Source organism: Panulirus ornatus, chromosome 34 (genome assembly GCF_036320965.1).
Source record: "Panulirus ornatus isolate Po-2019 chromosome 34, ASM3632096v1, whole genome shotgun sequence".
Classification (NCBI taxonomy): domain Eukaryota; kingdom Metazoa; phylum Arthropoda; class Malacostraca; order Decapoda; family Palinuridae; genus Panulirus; species Panulirus ornatus.
In genome coordinates, this window is record NC_092257.1 from 12,559,596 (window position 1) to 12,578,684 (window position 19,089).

A 19,089-nucleotide genomic window follows, 5' to 3' on the forward strand; every position below is an offset into this window, starting at 1 on the left:
GTGAGGGTATTCCCTCAAGGCCCAGTCCTCTGTTCTTAACGCTACCTCGCTAATGCGGGAAATGGCGAATAGTTTGAAAGAAAAAAAAAAGATAACTTCATACAATGAAACATTTTTTTGTCAATTCCTCAGCAATACATAGTCACTAAAATAATGCATCTTAACAGAGTTTTTCTTTATTATTTTGTAATATACTGCCTGCTATAAAAGGCCAACAGTTTTTTATTGGTTTTGGATACACTAAATTTTATAGGTTTTTATGTTTTGGGAGTCTAAAACCTAAAGATATTGTGCCTTTTAACATTGTGTTGCAGATAATTATGAAATATGAAGTAGATACACAAAATAAAGCAAGGTATGACTTAGTATGTTATGTAAAAGCAAATATTAGATAATGATGTAACAAGATTTGTTGTGTTCAGAGCAAAGTGGCACAGAAATTATATATAATTTTATGTACTCCTAAGTACATAGACATAAGTCTGAGGATACTTTTAGATGTAGTGATATACCTCTAGTATACAGATGCAATAAGTAAATTTACATGCCTTTTTTATCAGCTACATTATTTTCTATAATGAACTGCATGCTTTATGTATACTTTTTATTACAATACTGGATTGACAGTTTTTTGTATCATACAGTCACTGGTTTACAGAAGCTGGGATCATGAAGGGACAAATTTTATTGTAGTGCAATCACTGTTTGTATCATAATCAGTCACAGAAGAACTTACAAATCCCCAAGACATTGAAAGTAAAGATGCTGTTGTATTCTTATGCTGCAGGTTTGTGTAAAGATATTAATATATTGTCTGTAGCACCCAAACACATGAAAATTTTGAGCCTTAATGAAGTATGGAGTAAATTACTTAAAATGAATTATTACATACAGTCTTGTTACAGAAAATTAATACCATTAAAAAAGAGGGAAAAATTGGGAAAAAGAAAGTTACCATTCACTATTAAAAGATTTGTGTTGTTGAATGAGAAGCATTATTGAATGTCTCCTACTTTATGGTTTCTACTTTAAATCAATGCTGAAATATACTTTTATCTATTTTGTATCCATGTAATATAATATCAAGGGAGGAAAGACACTGCTCATTTGTCTAAAACAAAATCAACATCAGGTATCTTGATGGCACTCTTCCACTTCAAGAGGCAGATTGTACTTAATTCTGTATTTATAAACTTGAATATAATCTCTAGTGGGATCAAGTGATTTTTATAATAAAGTTTTATACACATCCAGGCAGACCTGTTGTCATGAGTTTTACTGTAGATCCATGATGAAAGACTGAGTCAAATTCGTCTAATAACTGTATCATCTGTTTGAAGCACTGAAGTTCTATTCCTTCTCCTTGGTTCAGGTCTTTTGTGTTTGGTTAATTCTTCCCAGTGAAATAGGCAAGCAGAGTGTGTCACCAAATACAAAAGATATTGTAAACTGAATAGATCGGTAGATGATCAGAGAAAAGATGTTAGGTATATTCCGAAAAGAAAACAGACCTGTTGGGGCCCAGTCAGGAATGTAGGGGTGGTGAAGCTTTGAATGAATGAGTGTGCTAAGAATGGAAATTATATTTCTTTGCAAGTGTGCGGCAACATTTCATAATAAAATACATGACTTTCACCATGAAAAGACTGTAATAAGACAGAAATAGCTTACTGCATGTTACAGGCTGTATACAGGGCATTCCAAAGTATGGAATTACTGGCAGAATTCGCTATTCACCTTTAGTTTAATAAATCTTCAAATTGTCCTAAACCACATTCACATAGGAACAACCACCCTCTTTTCTTCCTGTTCCCATGCACGCCTTACCTTACTCCGATAAAAGCTTTTGACTACCTCTAGTTGCTTTTCTCCCACACCATATATTCATAACACCTTCCATAAGGCACCTCTATCAACCCTATAATGGCATCGTTTTCTCTTGATCCATAAGTAACATACAAATACTTCTCCTCTAAGTATCTCTCAGATTATTCAAAGTAAACACCTAATTTCCACATCCTCTACCATGCTCCTGAAGCGCAATGTTCCCAATCCTGATGCTGTTAGTATGCCAACACCCTCAATCGCCATTCTCCCTGTACAAATTGCTAGGCATACTCAACAAACTTATATCTTTAAATTCGGACATTCACTTTTATCCCCCATGCCTTTATGCAATGATACTTAACTGGCATTCCGTTAATCCTTAAGCATCATACACACATTGAAAATAGGAAATCTAACAAAGCAATCAACAATAAAGTCACCTTTGATAATAATTTCAACAAGAATTGCATATCATATTAATCACATATTCGTCATTTCTCGCACGCGCGAGAAGAGCAAAAAACATATGACAGAGCCTTAGAGGTGAAAGTCATCATTTGGCTCGGTTTTTCTCTTCCTTCTTCAAGAAAATAATACGGGGGGGAAGGATTTCTAACCCTCGCTCCCACCCCTCTAAATCACTTTCTACGAAACGTGGGCAGTATTCTTTCAATCCAGTCCCCAGGGAAAGAACCCTTCTTACAAGTCTGAGTGGAGATATGATTCCAACTGATTTACATTAATTTTCCTTCATAATAAGGCTTGTCTGAATTTCTGAAGACTTTGGCAGCAAGTTACAAGCCCGTGTGTTGGTGGGTTTCATTAGTCTCAACCTGTACAGCATCGGATCAATTTTGGCCGCTCCTCAGATGAGGTGTCGATGCCCTGCTGTGACACACTATCCGTTAAATTATACTGCGAGAGGCACGGTGGATAGCGTGTCTGTGATGCAGCTCCCAGTCGCGCCCTCGTTATCTATATATAATGAGTCCCAGCTTCCGACAACCCTAGTGGTCCCGGTCGCGTGCCATTCGCAAGCGGCATCCAGCACGAGACAGGTTGCACGTGCCGCTCACCATAGGATCTCGGCGGCCACCGAACGTCTCTCGCTACATCTACACTCGAAGGACAACGCCATGCAGTATCGTACATCCACTGTGAGAGGTAACCTTCGTGTATCTAAGAGATTAAGCTTTTGTTAGTAATTCACATATTAATTGGAGAAGGTTTCTGAAGCGACGGCGACCACGAGAAATATGACTGACGCGGCTCAAGTGTTTACTGAGATGCGTTTCTCTTCGGACAGTCGAAAACTTTTGTCCACATCACAAGGTTCGTATCATTTGCTTTCGTTGTCCCAGTGTGGGACGTGACTAAGCAGGTAGTATAGAACATGCATCGTATGAGCAGAAGTAATACTGATGAATCTAAAGGTTTGGTGACCCATAAACACAATTTCTTTTACAAACTGGTTAACAGTCAATTGTAGACAAGGTTACAAGAAGATAAGGGGAGTCCAGGCCAAGCCTAGAAAAGGACACCCTGCAGTTCTGCACAACAGCAAAGAATGAACCAGTAGGTCAGCCATAAACGCACTCCTGTACTTAAAAGTACTGTTCGTTACACGAACGAGAACCATTAGCCAGCGTTTGCACGGGAGGGGTGCACTTTCGAGGAACCCCTAAACTATTAGGCCCTTGGATGTTATATAAGGAAAGCTGGATAAATTTCAGGGACTTTCAAGCTATTGGGTCCTTGGATAATTTAAGAAAAGTTGGAGCTTCTCATGTTTCAGGAACCCCGAGATAATTGATGGAAAGTGGGAACTTCTCATATTCAGGAGGCTCCCCCTACCTTAATCTCGCCTGAGAAAACGTACAGAAAACTGAATTTTCTAATATTCAGTCTTCCCCTATAAGAGCGCATGGGTGTGCATTGTATATATATATATATATATATATATATATATATATATATATATATATATATATATATATATATATATATACAATCCATCATCCCACATGTCAGCATAATGTGGCTAAACTACCCTACTAGAAAGTTCATATGCAAATATTGTGAGCAGACATAATGGGAGGAAACAGTAACCAACGCATACTATTATAGGATGTGACATCAACCCTCCGCAATAACTGAACCAGACGGCCGGAAGTCAGCGGTCAAGCGGCTCTTACCCTTGGTTACGCCAAATAACAATATCACAAACATTACAGGTACGCACCATTAAGATACGTCCAATAGTCACGAAACTTCACTTTAAAAAAAAAAAAAAAAGGTGATTACATGAAAATTAGGATATTAAACCTGAAAATATATAGTTTATGGAAGCTTTGCACAGTATCATTACCGGATTTGCATTCCCATAAGTTATTTTGTTTGTAGCCAGAGCAAAACAAGAGAGGCTGATCAAGGCATGAGGCGCTTTAAGTTGCCTAATGACCCGCCACGAAATATAAATGAATAAAAATATTGAGATCAATAAGCAAATAATCTTATGGCATGATACTTGCCCCTGCCCAATACATAAATGATACGACTCTAAACTTGCCATAATTCAGTACTTGTAACAGTACTTTAGAAAGGTCTTCCTGATAAAAACGCAAATTTCTGCATGTGCCTGCCTCAAAATTCAATCATATACAGTTCTTAAGTTATCGTGATGACAAGAATGTGTCGACAGACAGACAGACAGACGCATCGGAGATGACAGTCTCGCTCATATCAAGTGTAGTAACGGGACCTAACTTACAAATGACAGCGCGTAAGTTTTCCTCGAATTCTACACATTCAGCCATTCAAACTTGCCAGGAGAGATGTATGACAAATGGACTTGCTTGTGTTTTCTCGGACGTATGTACAGACACGTAGTTACAAGCGCACTCAAACCCACTCACATACGGACTGACGGACGCTTAGCGGACTGGAAGACCGCTTTTCTGAGAGCATAAGCGTTTGAATATGCATAATTAGGTGTACTGATGAATGAGTGTGCTTTACAGTGCATATGTTTCTTTGGACTGCATGAATTAGTGGATGACTGTGGTTTATAGTTCAACTGTGGATGACTGCTTCCCTGGTTGCATCAGTGGGTGACTGAACTGTACTGGTTGCATTGATGGAAGCCAACTTCACAGGCCGAAATGGTGGGTGAATGAAGTTTACAGGTTGCATCAGGGGGTGACTGAACTTTATTGGTTACCCTGATGGATGACTTAATTTCACTGGTTGCACTGGTGAACACCCCGAACTTCGATTAGCGTGTGGGTGAGCGGGTGATCGAAGCTAGATCAAGACCTCTCACAATATGGCGGCCGCTCCAGGAATAATTATAAATATTGTTCATCTTCCTTATCTACCTACTGTATCTATCGTTTCTGAAGTATTATTCTAAGAAACTTCTCTGTTGCCTCCCGCTGTCAGAGGGTACACAAAACACAATTTGGGGAGTGACGCCGCGGCCTTAGGACGTGACCGTGTGGAAGGCCCGTCAGCAGCTTCTGTTCACGCAGCGGGGCGCGCCACGCGCAAATACAAGCGACCTTGACGTATTGACAGCAATGCAAATGACGGAACAATCGTGTATGCATCAACACCCCCGGCGCAGCTGCTGTACAAGGACACAAGAAAGGACTCTCATGCATGGAACCGCTTGCTTACAAAACTATGGGACGCGACAAGTATATACCATGAAAACGTAAAACGAGCGAACAACATACATTACGTGTCACACCACACCACACCACACCACCTTGTGCGGCATGGAACACTGGACGACCTCAGATCAGCGAGCATCGTCTGCATAACCTCAAGTTAACGGACGAGTTTACGTCAACAAACAACGCCACCTGGAGGAGGAGGACCTTGGGTCAGCAACCACCACCAACCAAGAAAGAACCCTGGCGTCGCTGTCTCGGTGGGTACGTGATCGTAGCTGGACAGGTTCTCAAGGCCCTGTCGGGGCTGCTGGTGTTCACGCCTGGCTTTGTGGCTTATCCTCCACTCGACTAATACCTGCCTCAAGCGCTGCTCCAAGGAGAGACTTACACCGCCATCTGGATGAACGACCATCTGACTGGCTGACCCATATTCTAAGACAAGCACTTCCACAAGGGACGTGTATGGAATTTGGCCTGACAGCGGCTCAAGATGAACGGAAAAGTGAAAAAAAATATATCTAAAGTATAATTTCAGGTGAAGTGAATTATTATCACATTAAGTGTACTTAAGAAAATAATATTTCATGTGCTTACATACTTCCTGACAATGGAATGGGACCAGACTGGCGTGGATTCTGACTCTGAAGGTCTTTATATCATAATACGCTGATGCTTTCGTGTTTCTTGAAATAAACACGACAGAGGCCAGGAGGAGGAGACGAGGAAGGCATTACGAGGAAAGACGCGGCGGGAAACACCTAGGGGAGGGGAGAGTGCTAGGCCATCTTGTGGTCACGAAGGTAATAAAGCTATCGTGTGTGCCTGGCCACCGCTGGCCTCCAGCCTAGCAATACCATCTCCCTGAGTACTCGTTTATTCTAACATTTGGTTCAGGTCGATCAAGCCATGCTATAGCGCGGTACGTTGTAGATCCTGGGAATAACAAATGTATCTCTTCCTAGAGAAAGGTTGTATCTCCTGGGGTAAAAAAAAAAAAAAAAAAAAGTATCTCCTGGGGGAAAAAAGGATGTATCCTGGAAAAAAAAGGATGTATCTACTTGGAAAAAACACTACACATGGAGTTGTAGCTATCGAGAGAAACAAACCAACGCTGCCATAAATCTTGCCAGAGTTAAAGATAAACTTGGAAAGTAACACACACACACACACAAGAAATGAGTGGAAAACACATGACGCAAGCAAGGTGAAGGTTAAGGCCGGGTGAAGGCTGAATGAAGGTGAAGGCGACGGCTGGGAGGTGAAGGTGAAGGCTGAATGAGGAGTGAACTTGTAGGGAGGTGGTTTAAAAGAGAGAGAAAGGGGGTATGAAAAGTAAAAAAAAAAAACTTAAGATAATATTCATTAATATAATTACACCTAGAAAGTCTAAAAAATAAAACAATATTAACAATCTTCTTTTATTCCCGTTTTTTACATAGTCCTGTGTGCACAGCATTCAACATTACACGTGTGGGGTGAGTCGAAGCATTGCACATTCTACCATTCTTTTGAAGGTGTCTGTTCAACTAACTCTAGCACGCTAACCCTTGGCAAATCTTTGTTCAAAAATCAGTCAACTATGGGAGGTTCACAGCCATGCAATGCAATGTTTCGCAAATGGTTAATTCATCATCAATATGACTTCTACGTTTTTGGGGGGCGGGTCGGTGGTGGATGGAGGACACGGATATAGTTCTGGTATTATAGCCAAACTTAGGATCTTGGGTATGTAGTGGAAGCACAAGTACACTTTAACAAATACTCTAAGTTACACAGTGAAGAAGGGGAGTAAAAAAAAAAAAAAACACTTTTGTGTCATTACGTCTGTTTAATAAACTTGACTGCAGCAATTTGTCTTCATCACCACCCAGCAGACGACAGCATATCAAATCTAACAATAATAGAAAGGATCAGATTGTCTATTAAGATTATAAACGTATCTGTCTTGAGCACGATCCTCGGGCATGACGGCCCGGCTTTTGACCCACCCATTCAGGGTAAGGTCAAAGGTGACTCCACTGTGCCCATGGGTACGCGCTAAAGGAAAGAGTTCTTAGAATTCTAATGGCTACCTTAAGACGGGGGAGAGGACATGGGATGGACATGTAACAGGACACCTGATGGTCCCCGACGGGGTTTACCTGCTGGATGACAAAGGCAGTGGCCTGAGGAGGGCACCTCCGCACCCACCCACTCCCTCCCTTCAGCACGGCAGCCGACAGCAAAATGGCATAGAATAAGCCCCATGTAGTATGTAGTAGCACACTGCCATGGAAAGCTTACTACGAGATGGAAGTGATGGGAATGGCGAGGAAAAAGTGATTAAGAGGGTGGAGGTAAATGGGAAGATTAACAGGATGAGGTGAGATACGTAATGGTAGGGTGGGAGAGGGGTAGCAAAAGTGATGAAGGGGTGGGGGTGGAAACCAGGAATGATGGGAGAGTGAGAGTGAGGGGGATGAGAGGTGGAGGTGAGTGAGGGAGGAGAGGAGGCCGAGGCACGTCAAGGCTTCAGGGCCAAGGTCAGGCAGGTGCGGAGGTGACCTGTTACCCACCCGCTCATACTTCGCTGGTACTCACATGCCTCCGCGCTGCAAAAAAGTATGGGCAACTACTGAGCATATATATATATGCGTGTGTGTGTGTGTGTGTGTGTGTGTCTGTGTGTGTGTGTGTGTGTGTGTGTGTGTGAGTGTGTGTGTAGAAATACCACAAGGGAAAGGAGACACGAGAATCCCGAGCGCTTTTCATGTATTACCACATCATCAGAGGACTAGTTACTGGTCCTCTGCAACTAGTTATCTGAATGATGTTAAACGTATGAGAGAAATAAGGAGTCTTCAGAGCTGCGACACGATACTGCAGATCAAGAAAGGTTCTGTCATAAGTTAGATGTAAGGTTTAAAGATTTTTTTAACCGAACGCAAAGTAGGCCACTTAGTAACAAGATACGGTATCATCATACGAAATACTAGGCTATAATCAAAAGGTTAGAGAATAACACATTATCCAACGTCATCAGAAAATACAGTCAGTCGAACTGGTCTTTAGTTATATCTTATTTGCTCAAATGAAGAATGCCTTTCCAGTGATATGTTCAGAACTATACAATCATATTCATTCGCACGATACGAGGTTCAAGCAGAAATAACGAAGAGGGAGAACAGAGGGAAATATATCCAAATGTAGGCTATTTCTGGAACCACCTCATATGGTCATTTCCGATGAAGCAGGATATGTCATCATGCGGACGTGTTTGGAGACACTGATACCGCATGGCAGACTTGCATACGAAGTCCAGCAAATACAACAATGGCTCTGCAACCGGGAGGAGGGGCATAGCGATGCCGCCGCCCAGTATTGCCGTCTTCATCCTGTTGTCTTCTGATTATATATACATATACATACATATATATATATATATATATATATATATATATATATATATATATATATATATATATATATATATATATCCTACTGGTGGACTGTAAAAGAGGCAATTGTTTAGCTTTTAGTGTAGCCAGATGCTGCTCAAGGAAAGAAAACTAGTGTATCGTAAACGTAAGTGCTCTGGCCGAGTTGGCATTTGGAAAGTACCTTTAGAAACTTGACGTCGTCAAAATTCGCTCGGTAAAAAGAGTGTCGCCAAAGTCACATCGCTGATGAGGTTATAGAGATGGGAAAAGGACGAAAAGAAGCGTGAATTATGAGAGAGAGAGAGAGAGAGAGAGAGAGAGAGAGAGAGAGAGAGAGAGAGAGAGAGAGAGAGAGAGAGAGAGAGAGAGAGAGAGGAAAAATGAAGGCGTTCCAATTGGTTGAAACACTGCGCTTGGACGGAGATACCAAGTTGTGGTGTGAAAATTACCTGAGCTTTAAACGCCGGGATGCTGAGGACTGGACTTGATACGCAATTAAATTCGGTTTATTTAATTTTCCCAGCGGCTGACTCTGAGTATTCTTACGGAGTAAACAACTGTTATTCTATTCTTAATGTTAGCACGCCGTAAGCCGGTTATGTTATTTTATTCTTAATGTTAATATGTCGTAAACCACAGTTATTTTGTTCTTAATGTTAGCACGCCGTAAAGCAGTCACGTTATTTTGTTGTCAATGTTAATACGATCTAAACCACAATTACGTTATTTTGTTCTTAATGTTACCACGCCGTGAACCACACGTATGTATGTTATTTCGTCTTGACGTCATTGCGTCACAGAGTACTTCCCCACGGAGAATATCCTCCGTTCATCATGAAGTACAATGTAAAAAAAAAAGTACTTCCAATGGTAGACATTTTCCTCCCCCTCCTTCCTTCACCCACCCTACACCAAGCGATACCATACTTCCTCCCGCTGTACGTGCACTCCTCCATCCGTCGCTCACGTGCAATGCAAGTTCTTACGTCTCCTCGACGCGAAACATTTGTCGTTAGTACTCTTTCCCTCCACGGTCGCGCGTCAAGGTCAGGCGACGCCTGCGGGGCTAACCTACCCTGGTGTGTGTGTGTGTGTGTGTGTAGGCGCACACGCGTTTTCTGTGTGAGAGAGCTTGCATCTGATATTCAAACCTGGCTCGTAGAAGTACCTCGTAAAAAGTATGGTGGTCTGTACAGGACCGGTGTGTGGTGGTGGTGGCTTTAAGGGGTGGTCCCCCCCTCAGGCGTGTGTGTGTGTGTGTGTGTGTGGTTGTGGTCAACACCCAACGTTTCAGCCCACAACATAACAACTGCTTTTCGGGTTTATGACCTCAGTATAACCATCAATAACGTCGTCTTCTGGTCTGACATTTAGTACCCTCGTATTCTATATTTCTTCTGCAACAGCTTAAGTTCGTATGGTCGCATTGTATTCAAATACCACTGATTCTTTGGTATAAACATTCCATGGGCGACCTATCAAGGCAATTAGAAATCATTTGCCAAAATATCATATGCGATACATAAAAAACATCTACTTTAGATGTTAAGTGTACCAAACGCACACAAATGGAACGAAAAGTATCGAGACATATCAGGAGCGGATAGCTTACATCGCAGAGAGAGAGGGGGAACTATTGTAGATACACTGAGTTGAGTCTCGGAGGGATGAGAAATCTAATTACACTATTAGTGATAAGGACCATCATAGTCATAGTCATAACCTTGAAAACCAACAGCATCAGCTCAAAAGGGGTAATTTGGACTTCAGGGAACTGAAATGTAAATATTTGCTGCTCAAGAAGTAAAACGGTGCAAACAATGAGAGGGAAAACCGACGGTGTCTTTTTAAACTTAATGAATGATAAGAGAGAATGCCAATGATACAACGAATAACTGAGGTAACAATATAAGTGCAAAATATATGAGAATTAAGATCGAGCCTCGACAGACAACCAACAGAAATGAAACACAATGAATACATCAAGCCATTCCTGCCATCAGAGTACACTCCCTGCAGGTACTGGGCGGAGTTCACTGTACCGGGGCTCACCTGCCCATTGCCAGGGTCAAGTTCACGTCGGCCACACGAGAATTCTTCAAAAACTTCCCGCTAATACAATAGGAACCAGGACGGCAGCTGTTTGCAACCATGTGTAACATGCATATTTACGTTCAGGCTGAGCTAAGTACAACAATAATTTTTGTCTGTGAATAAGGAGAAAAGATTCAAATGTACCGAGGACCTTCGGGCAGCAGGTGCAGAAGAGGTGCCTCACGAGCGCCTCTTCAGTAGGCATCGTCTGGTGGGCGAGAGAAGAGGCGTCTCTCCGGCTCCTAGCCTAGCTCGGCGGAGAACACACAAAAATACTTGGCTCTGTTATTATTTTGTGGTGATTTGTTTCGATGGTTCGCAAGTCCTACAGGAAGAGATCGGTGCCTTAAGAGGATATATCAAGGTGAGCGTTTTCTTCCTTTGTAAAGCGGAATTGGTGTTACCGGGCTCCGCCAGCAAGAGCTGACACCGCGAGAGAAAAGTTGAAACTTCGCTGAGGCTGTTTCAGCGGAAGTAAAAGTCTCGTCGGAGAGCTTCGTAAGGAGGCTGCATTTCTCTGCTGCTGTAAGTAGCGCAGTCTTGCACTGCAGGAACCTTCAGAAATGGACCTGGGTAAAAGCGCGTGTCTTTTATGGAAGTAGTTTAATTGTAATGGGTTATTATGAATGAATAAAGTGGAATCTTAGTTTTCATAAAGTTGTGGGCAAAATTACAAAAGTCGATTTAATTCAGGTCTAATCATATAAGAAAACGTATAAATCCATCTCTGTCTAACTTTTATTATTTTTTTTTTTTTTTTTACGATGAAGTCTCCAGTCGCGTACAAAAGTCCGTATCAAGGCCAAGCCTTAGGTGAAATATGGAGAGGATTACGAAAGAAAAAAAAAAAAAGGAAGCAGTGCAGAGCAAAGGCTATGCATAGAAACACTAAAATTAATTCTTATATACAGAAAACAAGATAGGAGTATCTGCCTCTAATGAGAACATCACATCATAACCTCGGCATCCGACGCAAAAACCTATCTCATATGTGTCTAGCTGTATGGGCTACCACACCTGGCTGGTCCTCATTCTGCAACGCCTTGAACTTTATATTTCACAACTTTTTTGTATAAAAACATTTGTAATAAAATTTGAGAGTGGTAGATACTGTATAATTACTTGTCATACTTCAAAAATCAATTCTCATTAAACACGCTAGGCACTGTCGTGCGGAGCCTGTACCCTATTACAACGTTTACATTTCCCTTGCTCTCCCATGAACCCCTTCTATGGAGCACCCGCAGTGCTCAGAAAGCCAGCCACGTCCAGCGGATGGGAGCATAAGTCAAGGAGCAAGATTGTGTATGTATGTCCACTACGTACAAACAAACTGTAGTTGTTAATGTGTATCCGTCATAATTTGGATTTTATGAATAGGTACGATGATCTAAGAGACAAGCTCATTTTCACGACCTAGAGTTTAACACGATCAATGCACGCTTCTTAAAACTGTATTGGAAATGACAAATACTAGTTTAGACAAAGAATATCCAGTTATCGTATCGCCTTTAAATCTCATAATTAATGTGAGGATATTATGACTGATACTTCTTCCCTGAAAAGAGGAAATTGGGACGGCAAATCTAGCTAGCTCACCGATACCTACAGCTCACCCCAGACACAGGCACATTCATCTTTTGCGCAAACAGCTGAGACTATCTAATAGCAGTATCAGCTAAATCTTTCATGTCAGACAGGTTTGCTATACTTGAGAGCTAACACTGTAACGGGTGAAGAGCCCAGAGAATCAGTTCCATATCCCATAAAACGAACTTACACATCAAGCTTCAATCAAGAGGGTTCATCCGTTATCAGGAAGCGTGGATAAGTCAAAATCTGCACGTGAGGAGGGGAGGAGAGTTGGCAAGTTATACGCGCTCTTGTATGACGCGTGAACCGAGCTTCAATCAGCGATACGTGTAGGTAATAAGGCGACGGAGTATGTCATTTGTTTAACGGATGTATATCATCTGCACACAAGTGCACATTACCTGACAGGTGAGCACAGTTGCTGCCACACCCACGTCCCGTTACTATGCTATATTTCATACCGCGGATGGCCGATGTAGCATACATCAATATGGCACTGTGCTGGCAAAGTGTTTTAAGTTATAACTTGACTCCGATGTCCTTAATGATCCTGACAATCGATTGACCTAAAGCTCAAATAACTTAACATAGTACACAAGGACGACACACTTGTAAACTTGATAGTAAACCACTTGAATTGCTAACGGGAAACAAAAATGATGATGAAAACTACTATAACACGACAATACAACATTTCGATTCTAAAAGCCGTGAAACAATAAAAATCATTCCTACATACAGACAGCTTATGATGATGAATGTGTAACTCGTAACTTAAGATATAACGAAGTCTCCGTACAGCAAAATACAAGCGATTATGTATATGATTATATATATATATATATATATATATATTATTCTTTTTTATTATACTTTGTCGCTGTCTCCCGCGTTTGCGAGGTAGCGCAAGGAAACAGACGAAAGAAATGGCCCAACCCCCCCCCCATACACATGTATATACATACGTCCACACACGCAAATATACATACCTACACAGCTTTCCATGGTTTACCCCAGACGCTGCACATGCCCTGCTTCAATCCATATATTCAATCAATATATATATATCAATATTTCCAAACCAGTTTATGCAACGAGGGCTTCTCTCCATTGGAAGAAAACAGAGTGAAGTATTGCTTGTCTGTTGACTGTTTACTCTGAATTACCTATCATTTAATTAGTGGTAATGACGTAGGAACACCAAAGTAAATTACAAGTCACCTTGGTTCCTCCCGCACCATTACATAGACTAACCCACATCACGTAGGCCAGGCAGGAGCCACATGATTACATTGTTTCGAACACGGGCGTCGAGGAGGTGCCAGTTTGCCTTCAGAGAAGACGTAGGGACTGTCTCAGATTTGCTTATCATTCGCTGGCGTAGATCCAGTTCAGTCTAGAATATCTGGTAAGCCCACTTTAATGAAGGATCCATTCGTGGATAAGTGCTGTACATTTTGAATTTCAAGTGGGATTTATGTTCGCTGCTCTTATGCATTCTCTTCAAATATTCTCATACACTTTTTGCTAATCTTTGCGAACATGCATTTGAAGTTATATATCCTTTTAAGTTTATATATATATATATATATATATATATATATATATATATATATATATATATATATATATATATATATATATATATACTTTTGATATCGATGTGATTTATGTAAGAGATGTGAATGTAAAGAACTGTGATGTGTGTGTGAGGACAAGATATCATGGATGACTGCATGATGTTGAAACTGGTGATGATCTGGAATGCAAGAAAGAAGGCCAAGGTACAAACACAGGTGTTAATCATAAATAACACTTCACGTTGAGGTTCCGATCCGCCTTGATTAAACATACAATCAATCGCTTCATTCTTTTTATGTAATATCATTTGTAATATATAACATGGGAGTAAAAACTGCATTCCAAGGTGAAGGCCTTTTAAGTTGAAATTAGGTGGTATATCGAGTACGCAGTAAAGGGTGCGGGGGTAGCAGAGAGGGATGTGGGGCGGCCTGCTGGAGCAGTCCAGGGCGATGACGTACCCTACACTTGGACTCGAAGTCTAGGGCGCGGTGCCTGGCTGGCTGGCCGGCCGGCTGGCTCCTGTATCCGCTTTGATTACCATCTGTAAAGTCCACCGCTGAATTCATATGCACCTTTGAGAGATATTATTCTTCGTGTGTGTTAAGGGGAAAAGAGTTTTATATATGTGTATTACCCGACACATAACCGTTAAAAAATTCCGTGTCTTAACCTTACGTATATCTAAACATATCCTAGCTCACGCCAGGTTATGTATAAAATCACTGGTTTGTACAATTCTTCACGTACATAATGTAACACGAAAACTTAAAGGCTCCTGTGGTGAAGCTTGGTAACTAACCAGCACGGCCGCCGGTGTTGATCGATTACTGGAAAAATCGTACGAATTCTAGGCTGTCGGGCGGCCAAGAACGACCAGTCCTGGCCTCCCGGCGCGGGTCGCGGACCTCGTTATCCCGACAGAACCATCCAGCTCAAGGTTAGCCCCAGCAAGAGAGGAAAAAAAAAAAATTGTCTCCAACAAGAGGCAACAGACTTGCGGAACTGTATCAGGTTCACAATGTCTACATATCGTTTTTACATGAATGGTGGGCATAGGCATATTTGCATATAATTATTTGGTTTTAGACATTGCGAAAAGACGTGTGGTCAGGGTTGCTGCCATTGGTAGCCTGTTAACACCCCAGGGGAACGCCATCTTTGGGCTCCCTCACGTTTGTTGTTCAGCCATCTGAATTACGTAGTGCCAATAGGATTCACTTCATCTTTGATTAGCTTGACCAATGTTTCCGCTGCTGTGTTGCTGAGGAAATGCTTCCCCGTGTTTCCCCAGATGTTTTTGTAGCCTAGTCTCGTACCATTATTCCAACTGGTTTGCTGACTTCCAGAGAAATGTCTGTGTCACCACCACTTTGGGCTCTAAGGAATCTATAGATGGTTATCATGTCTCCCCTTAACCTTCTTTTCCACCATTGTGGCCACCTTCCTTCCTTCTGCACATAACTCACAGCAAAACGTCGTTATTCCTTTGAACCTTCTCTAACGCTTCTCTCTACTTCCTCTGACGATCTGGCTACACTGCCTCAGTATACTCTATCCTGGATATATATATATATATATATATATATATATATATATATATATATATATATATATATATATATATATACTCTTCAAAACCTAACTATCCATTTATTTCATGGTAGTTTTGAGTGACCAAAATAACGATCGGTCTCTATTTATTCCATTTTCAACAACCCTCATTATTTTATCCAAGGTTGAATTTCATTAACCATTCCTGTGATATACATGTAACATTTTCTCTATCTTTCTTGCAATATATGGCCCTACGTTTATCAGCTTTTCCATTAAAGTTTCTAACAAACATATTCAAATATGATTGAGTTTCACCCTATACACCCTTTAAATAACCCGGAAACAGTTGCTGTTCCAACACTGTGCCTCCTAATGTGTGTTCTTAGCTTCCACTCTCTCTCTCTCTCTCTCTCTCTCTCTCTCTCTCTCTCTCTCTCTCTCTCTCTCTCTCTCTCTCTCTCTCTCTCTCTCTCTCTCTCTCTCTCTCTTCTCTTCTCTTCGTTACACGGCTAACGATCACTTCAATCATCGAAGGGTGCGATCACATATTTGGTAATCAGTCACTGCCTTCTTAAGTATGGCAAATGTTTTGTACTTAACAACAAGGATCATCCATTATTGCCCGCAGTAAGTCAGTGTCATGAAGAAATTAGTTTGCCAGTTGTGACTGATTTCCTTCATTCGCCAGCTAACAGCCGACAGTCCTTGCAACCAGTGTCCATATGCAAATTCGAAAAACACCAGTCTCACCTCGGTCAGGGGAATGCATAGCAAGTTTCTACTTTGTGATGTTAAAACAGACGAGACTTCTCCTGTGGTTCCCAATTTCACAACGTACGCATTATAACTGTCTTCGGGTTTAAACCTGCTGAACATGACGGTATGATCTTTAAGCACAAGGATACGACACCCATACGCACGAGGGTGCGACACCTTACGCACGAGGATACGACACCTCTGAGCACGACCCCTTAAGTGTAGTGATTTGACCTTTAACATAAATCATCAAGTCGAACGAAAGGCCAGGTCATCATAACCAAAATATCGTACCTTCGTGCTCAAGGGTCGCACAGTCAAGCTCAATGGGATCGTACCGCTGTGCTCAAAAGGTCGTACCGTTGTGATCAAGAGGTCGTACCGTCGTGTTCAAAAGGTCGTGCCGTCGTGCTCAAAAGGTCGTGCCGTCGTGTTCAAAAGGTCGTACCGTTGTGCTCAAGGGTTTACACCACAACAGATCACAAAATAAACAAGACTCCAGCCATGAAGTGTAAATATCTGAGTGTTACCACACCGTTAGCCGACGCAGCAGTCAGCACTGGTGTGTGTGTGTGTGTGTGTGGTGGCTTCTGCAGTGCATAGTAAACATCGTGAAACCATCCTCCTTGCCAAGTGCACCTCACCATAGACCATCCTATGCGCACCTCACCATAGACCATGCTATGCGCACCTCACCATAGACCATGCTGTGCGCATCTCATCATTGGCCCACGTTCTGAGCACCTCAGCATAGGTTATCCTAGATGCATTGCATAAACCATGCTATCCGCACAGCATGGACCATCCTATGCCCACATTAGCATACCCCGTATTACCACCATATTACCCATGAAATTTTGACAATTCTAACAGCATAACATCTAATGGTAATTACAAAGTATTTTGTTAGTGTTGATAACACACATTTTTCTCGATAAGAACTATAAGTCTCTGAGGTAGACAATATTACATATTCAACTATGAAATTCATATATCCTCGAAGTTTTGAATGGCAATAAAAGAAAAAGTGCTCATTTTCATCGAAGGTTTGACATGACAGAACACTCTTCCCCCATCAAAAATACAAGACTTGTTTTCCTACTGGAATGAACTGTGTGCACCATATCACTTTAGAGTGGGTTATGTACCCCCTTTACTGCTGAAGTGGGCTACGTGCGCCAGGTTCTGTTGAAGTGAGCTGTGTGCCCCATTTTCGGTTCAGGTGGTTCATTTACCCCATTATCAAGCCTGCAGAAAAGGTCGTAATGACATCATATGCACGGTACATTTGCATGCTGAACAGTGAATACCCTACTGCCGACCCCTGAAAGGTCAACGACCATTATAGCATTACGATACGACGCTTCGTCACAAAGCCGCGACCCTTGAACACATCTGTAAGCACCCTAAGGCGTGACGGCACAACCCCTGGGGCCTCAAGAGTCACGTCGAAGGTCAGGTCCTCGTAGGGTCGTACTGACGTGTGGAAGGTTCGTATGGTCGTGCTGATGCAGCGTAACGCCGTGCCTCAGGGCACAGTCGTGTGTTACGCATGCTTTTGGCGTGGTGAAGGCCAGCAGCGTGCTAGGGAAGTCCTAGAAGTGTGATAAGCGTGCCTGTAGCGTGATAAGTGTACTAGGGGAGGGAGCGCGCGTGTACCTGAAGACCCGCCCACCTCCCAAGGTTATTTAACTAACACTTTTCTCACAGCCTTCCAGACTCGTCCAGTCATGATGTGGGTGCGGACCTCAGCCGTCTGGGTCGTTGTCCTGGCCAACATTGTGGTGAGTTGCCGGTGCCTTCCTGCCTGTCACCCCCCACACACACACCCCCTCCGACAACAACGACTGTATGGCAAGACTTGTAACGACGTAGGGTAACGGTACGACGACCCCTGAGCACGACGGTACGACCCGCTTGAATATAATGTGGTGGCCTTCGTCGTCTCGTAATGACCAGGCCATCGTGATCAAGGGTCGTAACGTCGTGTTCAAAGGTCGTACCGTCGTGCTCAAGGGGTTACGAAAAAAAGGTGCTAGCACATTTCTATCAATTTCACTGAGTACAGACACAGACGTACGAATACATTCCCTGTATTACATAAGACATCTGTTACGAGAAGTTATCAAATCTGATAAAGGAATATAAGATAGCATGTCTTCTGCATTTCACCTGTATCGTATTAATGTGATATGACAGGAAGAATAGTTTTAAGTAATGCGTTTCTTCAAGTTCCTGTAATATATAACATACTACTGAGAATAAATATACTTTTTTATGCAATACCAGACGCGTGTATAAAAATCACATATGGACTGGAAATGAATAATAATGATAACCCACACTACAGGCAAGTACAAGTGTATTCCCTCAAAAAACGGCGAAATTCTCGGATCCAGCGGTGGGCGGATTGGGAAATGGCGCCCCTGGCCGGCCTCGGACGACGCCTAAGCAGCAGGTGTTGGGAGAGAAGTGTATCTTCAGCAAGCACTGCAGCGCCACCTTCAGCATGTGTCATAAGGGCAGGTGTGTCTGCAGGCCCAACTACCTCGCTCTCAACACCACACACTGTCTCCCTGGTGAGT

The 19,089-nt window shown here is 42.2% G+C and overlaps 2 protein-coding genes across 2 annotated transcripts in view; one reads left to right on the forward strand and one right to left on the reverse strand.

The window, feature by feature from the left end:
• The window catches only part of Pbp45 (proximal sequence element A Pbp45), a 95,072-nt gene that overhangs the window by 60,117 nt on the left and 15,866 nt on the right, over positions 1–19,089 (reverse strand). The gene's annotated exons all lie outside the window — the stretch shown is intronic.
• The window catches only part of LOC139759998 (uncharacterized), a 28,845-nt gene continuing 12,686 nt past the window's right edge, over positions 2,931–19,089 (forward strand). Inside the window, exons 1-3 of the mRNA XM_071682743.1 lie at positions 2,931–2,991; positions 18,215–18,288; positions 18,855–19,083. Coding sequence (XP_071538844.1) covers positions 2,964–2,991; positions 18,215–18,288; positions 18,855–19,083 — 331 coding nt within the window. The 5' untranslated portion in view covers positions 2,931–2,963. The remainder of the gene's footprint in view (positions 2,992–18,214; positions 18,289–18,854; positions 19,084–19,089) is intronic.